Below are 10,110 nucleotides of genomic sequence, written 5' to 3'. Positions count from 1 at the left end.
ACCTAAACCATAATACACATATCCCAGGTGTTGAGACCCAAATTACACCATTGGCTATATCTTGGATGCTGAGGTGAAAACTAGGGAATTATGTTTATCTCGGATGCTGAGACCCCTTTCTGAATTTTTACATATCTCAGGTGCTCAGTTCTCAATCTCTCCTGTAACACATATCCCGGGTGCACCGAAGATATGTCTCGACATCATCCGGTCACAACACGGAGTCTCAGACGCCGAGATATACTCAATTTTGATTATACTCTTCAACATCCGTGATGTGTACGCATACACATTTTTATAAATACCTTACAATTTATGTATTTCTGTAATTTATATATTTATTTAATTTAAATAAAAAATCTCTTAGCTACATTCCTTAGTGGAGCTCTTAAAAAAAGGAAAGCCCTAGTCTGAACTCCAAAGCCCACCCCATCCCACCTCTCTCAATCACTCTCTTCTCTCCGTTCCTAATGGCACACACACACCACAGAGCTGGTCGCTGGGAGCTCACCTCGACATCACCGCCACCGCATGTTGGCTGCCGTCGACGCGCCTCTCTCCTCTGTATGAGCTCGGCTACTCCCGCATCTCTTGCCTCCGTGTTTGCTCGAGTTGTGCTTCACTGCTTCTTGCTTGTTAGCCCGTGTCGTTGCCAGTCCTCGCTATCACTGCACCCACCACCCCCGCCTTTCTCCTCTGTCTCTGCTCGGCTTCTTGCGTCTCGCCGTGCGCCTCCCTCGCCTCTTTCCCTCGTCGCGTCTCTGCTCGAGCTGTGCTTCTGTAAGGGAAAAAAATTTAGGAATAAAGAAGAATTAATCAATTAAAGGAAAATTAAGAAGAATTAAGAGGGAGAGAATAATTCCATTGATGGAATTTCAAAGAAGAAAGACTACACATTACTCAATTCCTAGTTTTTCTCTATTACATTTCAACTATATCTATTTATAGTAAACCAATTACTAATGAAGCTATCCTAATTGAGGCTTGACCTATAATTTACTCATTATATTACATTCTCCTTAACGACAATTTTGTCTTCAAGGTTGTGAAAAAAATTATAAACCCTAATTACAATTAATAAGAGTAACAATTAATCCTAAAGTAATATTTTTTACCTATTTCTATTCTACTATCTAAAATAAAAAATTACCTCTAGAATTCTGGCTTTTTTATTGAAATAAATAAAGAAAAAAGATTATTTCTCTAAATACGCACGGTTGCAGATAATCTCCAAAATGCGCAGCTCCATCTCAAGTCCATCACGCACGAAATGGATATACACTCTAACTCAGCTTTAATGTCCACGAAATGGACTAGATTTCCATTTCCTAAATAGTGCCCACGAAATGGGTATTTCATGCCAGCATCCACAAATTGGCCATGACAATGGTAATACACGCGAAATGGAAGCAGAGAAATATTGACACCTAGTTTTTATTTTATAACAATAAAGATGTATCTGCGCATTAATTTCAATGATAATACAAAATTAAACAACATAATATAAAACATTACATAATAATTAATTAAGGTTAATAATTAATTTAATTGATTAAGTTGTTTGAACAGTAATTTTGACTAATTGATTAAGGTTAATAATAAACATAAGATTATTAAGAATACTTAAGAAGAGTATTAAAAATAAGAGTATTAAAAATACATAAAAAGTGTACTATGTTATTTTATATATTATTTTTAATTTAATAAATAAATATTAATTTTTACTACAAAAAAATACTTAAAAAATTGTTAATTTTATATGTTATTTTTAATTTCATAAATAAATATTAATTTTTATTATAATAATAAAAAATTATAATATACTAAAATAAAATACTATAAAAATATTAAAAAATAAATATACTTAAAAAAATAATATTATAATTTAATATTATATTTTTTAGTAATTAATTATTTATCTATAAGTGATTTTAACTAATATTATTCAAACAATATTTATTTTATCAAAATTAATTTTAATAAAAATTGCCAAAATTGTCTTATCTTTTTTATCTTTGTTCTTACGATGTTATAATTTATTTATCTTCTGAAACACAAAAACACAAGCTTTGACCTTAAATATTGATTGTATGAGTATATAAAATTATAAAAATTGTATAATATAATTTTTTTATTGTTAAAATAAATAAAAAATAAAATACATCTCTTTTTGCTGATGCCATTACTGAGACATTGTAAGGCCTGTTCCATTTATTGAGTTTAGAAAAAATATTAGTATTTAACAATATTTCATTTAAATTAGATTTTTACTTAAATGCGAATAGTAATTATTGAAAGTAAATTAGTATGTGTTAAATTTAAAATACCAATAATGTCCCATTTATTGAGTTTAGGAAAAATATTAGTATTTAACAATATTTCATTTAAATTGGATTTTTACTTAAATGCGAATAGTAATTATTGAAAGTAAATTAGTATGTGTTAAATTTAAAATACCAATAATGAAGTAGCGCTCATCAAATGATATTATATGCTTCTTTTTTAAATAGATGAAAAATGTGTTTCCTTCGTTAGATCCAACTTTACATGTCTTAAACTTTATATATATATATATATATATTATATATATATATATATATATATTCTAAAGTTTCATAGTTTATATATAATTTATATATAATTAGATTTTGTCATAAAATAAAATCTAGGTGCCAATATTTTTCTAGTTTTATTTCGTATGTATCACCATTGTCATAGTCCAATTCGTGGACGCCGGTCTTGAAAAGTCTATTTTGTGGGCGCTATTTAAGAAATGGAAATTTGACCCATTTTGTGGACATTAAAACTGAGTTGAAGTGTATATCCACTTTAGGGATGTCAATAGGGCGGGGCGGGGGCGGGGGATGCTTCCCTACTCCCCGTTTCTGCCCCCAGAATTAATCCCCGTCCCCGCCCCATTCCCCGTCATGGGGGGATAATTGTCCCCATCTCCGTTCCCCGCATTCCCCGCGTTCCCCGCGGGGCCCCATTCCCCATCTCCCTATGTTTAACATTCATATGAAAATTATAGTAAAAAATATCAAAAAAACAAAAAAACAAACTAAAAAAATTATTACAACACACAAACGTATCTTATCTAAGATTATAAGTCCAGAAATACAACATAGCAAATCATAGTCCATAAAATAAAATCTTAAAATGCAACTTCCATTATAAAGAAAGCAATAAAACAAAATCTTTAACATCAAATATTCTTTCATTGTCGGCATAAAACTTCCAACAAACATCTCCATGTTCTCTGTTAAACAATAGAGACAAATATGTTAACATACAGTGACGAGAATGGAAGCAAACACAGATGCAGAAGTGGAGAGGAGAAGGACGCCGTGCCTGAGAGAGAGAACGACGCGGTGAAGTGCTAGGGTGATGGCGCAAGAGTGGCCGGTGGCTAGCTGTGGGGGTTTTGAAGTTTGAACAAAGTAGAGAGTGAGTGAGTGACTGGAGTCTGGAGAGTTGGGGTTTGGATGGGAATAGAGAGTTAGAGAGGACGCATCAACAAAGGTGAGAAGGGAATATAGGGTTAAGGTTTTTTAATGGGTGAAATTACTAAAATACCCCCTATGTTAGAAATAAAGTAAGAGTATTTAAGTAAGTTTAACAATTCGGGGAATTATCAGGGATGGGGTGGAGATCCCCGCTCGGGTCCCCGCGCCTGTCTCGGGGGAATTTTGCTCCCCATCCCCATCCCCACGGGAAAAATTCCCCACCATCGGGGCCCCATTTGGGGCGGTCCCCGCGGGGATCCCCGCCTGCTGGGAATTTTTGACACCCCTAATCCACTTCGTGGGTAATGGATCTAAGATGGAGCTGCGCATTTTAAAAATTTTTTAGAGCCGTGCGTATTTAGAAAAATAATTTTTTTTATTTTTTTCAATAAAAAAGCCTTAGGATTCTAATGTTTAAAAAAATTTAGGCCTTCCATCTGTTTAAAATATTTTTTTGTAGGGCTAAATCTATTTGTTGATGTGATTTGACTCTTGTTGAGGTAAATTGGGCTTGGCAAATTGGAGAAAGGCCCAACCCTTGAGGAAGGAACAGGTCCTCATGCTCTGCTTTCTCAGTCTCGTGCTGCACTTGAGAAGAGAGGGCACCATCCCAAAACAGCCACCACTCATCTCCGCCGTCTGCTTTGCCTGGGTAGGCTCCTGTGCTGCTGCTTGGTCCATCGCCACCCACGGAGACAACACCTCGTCCCGCTTCTTCTCTGTGCCGCATCTACGCTCCCGGTCCCATGGAAAAACCGCCACCGTGAGTGGTGGTGGCTTGGCCACGATTGAGAGAGAACAACGGAACAGAACGCCTCTTCTAACCTTCGCCGCTTCGTCAACTCGGGTCGGCGCGAGCTTTCCCTTCGCGGAGGCGCCGCTTGCTACCACCGCGTCGTTCGTCTTCCGCGGTCTTGGTTCTGGTGCGGGCTTTCTTGTAGCTGCTCCGCCTCTGACCACCGCGTCCGTAAACCTGCAAGGCGGCTTTGGTGTCGGTTCCCGATCCAATAGATCTGTGTCATCCACCTTCCCCGGCGCCACTGTTGGCCTTGCTGAGCCTGCCGCCACTGCTCCGAGTGGTTCTGCCGTCGTGGATGTTGTCGTCCTCCTCAACTGGTTCTGTTCTCCACCCCGTACGACCGCCAGCGTTCAGAGGTTCTGTCGCTTGACCTTGATTTCTGCTTCTAATTTTGTGTTCTGTTGAAGGCTTTTCTGTTGTTCTACGATGGAGCCCTGGATTTGGATTTTTGCTGGAAATTCTGAATCTGAAATTTGAAATTGTGATTGATATGGAATTTCTGTTGAGAAACGTTTTTGGATCTGAATCTGGTGGTTGTGAGAGGGTAATTTTGGCTTTGAATTTTCTGCAAACGGATTTTTCCATCTTTCTTCATAAAATTTTGCTAAATAAAATGCATCCCAAAGGGTTTTAGGATCATCAAAGATAATTTCTCTATGGATGTAAGTTTCCAATCCATTAAGAAATGTCTTCAATGTTGCAGCATAATTCCAATTCACTCTTTGAGTATAAGACAAAAAAGTAGTAAAATACGCATCTACACTTCCAATTTGTACCCTTGGAGGTGAGATCGCTAAACCACTATAAAAAAAAAAGGAAAAATGGTGCCCAATGAAAGCACCATTGTAAGGGGAAGGATTTAGGAATAAGGAAGTCAATCAGAGGGAAATTAGGAAGAATTAAGAGGGAGAGAATAATTCCATTGATGGAATTTCAAAGAAGAAAGACTACACATTACTCAATTCCTGGTTTTTTTCTATTACATTTCTACTATATCTATTTATAGTAAATCAATCACTAATGAAACTATCCTAATTGGGCCTTGGCCTATATTTTACTCATTACAGCTTCCTCCTCGCCGCGCCTCCCTCCGTCTCTTGGGTGGTTGTTGCTGCTCGTTCCTCGTCATCGGTGGTTGTTGCTGCCTGCGCGCTGCCTTGCGTCTCTGCTTGTTGGAAGACCACCGAAGGTTACTTAATTTTTCTTGCTTACTTTTTTCGTTTTTAATCTGTTGTTCATAAAAAAAATTGTGATTTGGTTAATTTAGTTTTTAACGTGATCAAAATGATTTAGTTAGAAACAGTTAGTTAATTTTGTGTGTTTAGTCACCAAAAATTTTGTGTTTGTTTACTCTAATATTATATGGTGCTATGCATGTAATGTAATGGACTGATTGTTTGGTTATGAATTTATGATGAGACTTGAATTTGTTGAATGGGAAGTTTGCTAATTACTAATTTAGTTATCCTGCCGATTGCGGATGTGTTGGTTTGCTAATTTTGAATTTGGAAAGAAAATGTTTGGAGATTGATATTTAGTTATTTAGTTTTACTTTGTGGTTATGATATTATGATTCTGCTATTAAAAATAATAGGAATGCACCTTATTTTCAATTTTAGTTTTGAGGGCCCTGAAATTCCATTGTTAGAGTTGATTGTTGATTGCCTTTAATTTATTGTTAATTATTAATAGGCTTTGTTGCTACAATGTGATTGTTAATTGCCTAATTGGAATTGATTGCTAATTGCCTAATTGATTGTCAATGTGATAGTGTAATTAGAATTAGATAATAGGCTCTGTTAGAATTGATTGTTAGTTGATAATAGACTGTTAAAATTGATTGTTAATTGCCTAATTGATTAATTGTTAATTGTTAATAGGCTCCATTGCTGCAATGTGATTGTTAATTGCTTAGTTGGAATTGATTACTAATTGCCTAATTGATTGTCATTATTATTGTGTCAAATTAAGATATTATTGTAGTATTGACCAATAATATGTCTATTTTCGTAGTAGAAATTGAGACTTGATTGTTGTTAATGTTGGTGAAGATATATATTTCAAAATTTAATTTTAAGTTTTTGACTATTTTATATTTTTATTTAAGTACGACCGGATTAGCCAGTTCAACTAGTAACCCACCGGTTGAACTAGTGACCAGTAGTGTGACTGGTTCGGTTCTGACAACTATGATCACATCCTTGGAAATAACTTACCTATAAGCTTACTCCGCTCTAGGTATGAAATTGGTATATTTTGTTGATTGTTGGCATGAAATCAATAAATTAAAGTATAAATGCCAGCTTTAATAAAACTGAACAACTCAACCTGAATTTTTGGCAGATTGCATGGGTTTTAAGGTGAAAAACAATTTCTTCATCCAAGGACTCATAATCCTCCTTTATGGGTTGCAATTCCCTCATGTTGACTTTCCTTCCAAGGCATAGCTGTGTTCCTTTGTTGTATTCTTTACCCAAATTCACCAACCATGTGAAGGAACTTCATGCCCAGTTAATCACCAATGGCATCAAATCTCCTTCCTTATTGGCCAAGTTAATTGAACATTATTGCGAATCGCCATTCAAACATGTTGCTAATAATGCACATTTAGTGTTCCGGCATTTTGACAAGCCAGACTTGTTTCTCTTCAATACTTTGATTAGATGTGTTCAACCCGAGGAGTCCATTACTACTTTCCAAAATGAGTTTTCAAGGGGAGCCATGGTTTTCAATGATTATACTTACAATTTTGTTCTTGGAGCCTGCGCTCGCTCTCCCTTGGTTTCATCATTATGGTTAGGTAGACAATTACATGCCCTTATAGTAAAACATGGGATTGAATCAGATATTTTGGTTCAGACTACAAAGATACATTTTTATGCTAGCCACAAAGATATTAAATCTGCCAGAAGGATGTTCGATGAAATGCCAGAAAGAAGTGTTGTCACTTGGAATGCTATGATAACAGGTTATTGTTCCATGAAAGAAGGAAATGAGGATCATGCTGCTGCTGCGTTGTCTTTATTTTGCAACATGGTGGTGGATCCTAGTGGTGTTAAGCCAACAGATACTACCATAGTTTGTGTTCTTTCAGCAGCTTCTCAAATGGGAATTATAGACATTGGGGCCTGCATACATGGCTTTGTAGGAAAAACAGGGTATAGTCCTGAATATGATGTGTTTATAGGAACTGGTATGGTGGATATGTATGCGAAATGCGGATGTCTGAACAGTGCCTTATCCGTCTTCTGGCAAATGAATGTGAAGAATGTATTGACTTGGACAGCGATGACTACTGGCCTAGCCATACATGGGAAAGGAAGACAAGCCTTGGAGATTTTCTATAAAATGGGAGCTTATGGTGTTAAGCCGAATGAAGCAACTTTTGCAAGTTTGTTTTCAGCTTGTTGTCATGCTAGGCTTGTAGAAGAAGGCCTTCAATTGTTCCACGATATGAAGAGAGTGTTCGGAGTGACACCTCGGATACAACACTATGGTTGCATTGTTGACCTTCTTGGACGAGCCGGACAGTTAACAGAAGCTTATGATTTTGCCTTGGGGATGCCAATTAGTCCTGATTCTGTTATTTGGAGGAGTTTGCTTGCAGCTTGCAAGATTCATGGGGACATTGTGATGGGAGAGAAGGTGGGTAAGTTTCTTCTGCAGTTAAAAGAGGAGACTTGTCCAAATGTGACTTCGACAAGCGAGGATTATGTCGCTCTTTCAAACGTTTATGCTTCAGCCGAAAGGTGGAATGATGTTGAGACCATAAGGAAAGGCATGAAAGCCAGGAGTGTTTGGAACAGAAGTGGTTCTAGCTCTGTTCAAACCGTTAACATGGCTACCTTGTAATATAACATTGATACAACAACGTTGTTAGTAACAATGAGAACTTTTTGGTCAACCAATATGGAGTAGTTGGCATTAACCTAGAATGAAGATAAAGAAAAGAGGAACTCTTTCAATGTCTTTAACGATTAGTTTTGGTTCATGGTTCTACTTGTAAAGAGTACGATCATTAGTAACATTTTCTTACGTTTTATTGGTTAAGTATTACTATCTCCTATCAATGTAGCAGTGATAGTGCCAAATAAAAGCATAATTAGTTAATTATATGGTTATTTACATTTTTCAGAGGGGGATAGAATGAAAATGATAATATTGACAGGATCATCATAATTTTGAGATATTAGATAGTTAGGATAATAATGTGATCAACACATTTCAACACTTCTGATAGTGAAATTGTATTGAGCTCAAGATGAAACCATATAGCAAATAAAAAAAAAGGAGAAAACAAAATGAAAAAAAATATTAAAGTACAACTCAAATCTTAATTCATAAATATTGATAATCTTTAGCCACTTTTTAATTGTTCTGATAGCTGTTGTACATTGTCAACACTTATTAGTTATTACAACTTATTATTAATTCTGTTCTTTGCATATAACACAAAAAGTTCTCCACTTCTGTAATTTAAGTGGTCATTCTTTATTTGAAAATTTGGATTTCATGTATAACATTTATTTTCAATTTTTTGTGGTAGGTCTATTCTTTGTTCCGGTATATTAGTTTAACGTGACTACGTGAGTAATATTTCGAATTAGTCTCTAAATTTTTATATTGGATATATTAATTCTTAACAAAAATTTGACAACTTGGATTTTGATTTTTTAGAATACTAAATAAATAAAAAAATATTTTAAAAAACGATTAGGAAGATTTAATTATTAAAAAGGACTTCTAATACCAAAATTATTAAAAAAGATTAATGTTTATAATATTTAAAAAGAAGAATCAAACTTTTTTATAAAGAACTAAATATATCTTTATTTCTGAATTTTGGATCATCTTCATAATTATTTATTATTTTATTTTTTTTCATTTATGCGATTTTGAAGAACAAAAGAAGGTGGTTGTGATTCCACACTCTTGGCAACCTTGGAGAAGAAGAGCATTTAAGAAGGCACCATTCAACACAAGGTTGAGTTTAGAGTGACCTTGGAAGAACGCTACACGAATTCAAACGCTATACGAATTCAAATGCACTAAGTTCTTCTGCTTATATAGCCTTCAATTGTTGTTATTATTATTTATTTTTTCCAGTTAAATAATTAAGAGTGATACACACATTATGATTTTATCTATGTATGAAAGATTTATTTTTGTCCTGTCTGTACTATTGTGTATTTTCTTTTTCGATTAATAATGGTTATGACCATGGATTTAAATTAACAGGTTAACGCAAAAATTAATACAGAATTGGTTAAGTTTATTATCTTACAATTTGAGATTCGTGATACGTATTTTAAATTTAAAATTTAAGATAGTATCAGAGCTTTTTTAAGGTGATTTTAATTATCAATAAAGTTTTATATCTAACCAAAATATTTAATCAAGTCTAATCTTATAACATTTTTTTTAATCACGTGCTTCCTTCTCTTTTTCCTTCTCTTTCTGTGTTTTTTTTTCTTTCTTCTCCTCTTCTTTTTCTTTTCTAAATTCGCACACACAAGTTCTTCTTCTTCCAAATTTGCGCACACGAGTTCTTCTTCCATTCTTCTCCTCTTTTTTTTTCTTCCAAATTCACGTACGTAGGTTCTTCTCCAATGTTGCGGCTTCTTCTTCTTCTTTTTCTTTTTTGTTATCATCATCACCAATATTACCAACATTTTACAAATATTTTTATTAATTTTGATTTTTTCGGATGCCATCATTAAATAATTTTGGTTTATTTTTTAATTTATTTTGGTTCATTTGTGTGTTGATTGAGGTTCATTTAATGCTGTTGATAAGTATTGACCA

At 34.6% G+C, this 10,110-nt stretch overlaps 1 protein-coding gene across 2 annotated transcripts; it reads left to right on the top strand.

Annotated features, from left to right (window-relative positions):
* The first annotated feature begins 4,013 nt into the window (after positions 1–4,013).
* On the top strand, positions 4,014–8,366 carry LOC130961231 (pentatricopeptide repeat-containing protein At3g18970). Of its 2 annotated transcripts, XM_057886987.1 has the most exons (4): positions 4,015–4,661; positions 5,373–5,494; positions 6,413–6,543; positions 6,649–8,366. In XM_057886987.1, exon 4 carries the CDS (start codon positions 6,709–6,711, stop codon positions 8,155–8,157), a length of 1,449 nt encoding a protein of 482 aa, XP_057742970.1. In that variant the 5' UTR covers positions 4,015–4,661; positions 5,373–5,494; positions 6,413–6,543; positions 6,649–6,708; the 3' UTR covers positions 8,158–8,366. The 2 variants fall into 2 exon arrangements, with proteins under 2 accessions (XP_057742971.1, XP_057742970.1); XM_057886988.1 differs by lacking the exon at positions 6,413–6,543 and having other exon boundaries at positions 4,014–4,661.
* Positions 8,367–10,110: the final 1,744 nt, after the last annotated feature.

The sequence above is a fragment of the Arachis stenosperma genome, chromosome 2, assembly GCF_014773155.1.
Source record: "Arachis stenosperma cultivar V10309 chromosome 2, arast.V10309.gnm1.PFL2, whole genome shotgun sequence".
NCBI classification, from domain to species: domain Eukaryota; kingdom Viridiplantae; phylum Streptophyta; class Magnoliopsida; order Fabales; family Fabaceae; genus Arachis; species Arachis stenosperma.
The sequence above is the reverse complement of the archived record's forward strand: the minus strand, read 5'-3'. Positions and strand labels throughout refer to the sequence as shown.

Excerpts from the sequence above, each read along its gene's own strand:
- LOC130961231 (XM_057886988.1), top strand. The coding sequence starts at position 6,709 with ATGGGTTGCAATTCCCTCATGTTGACTTTCCTTCCAAGGCATAGCTGT.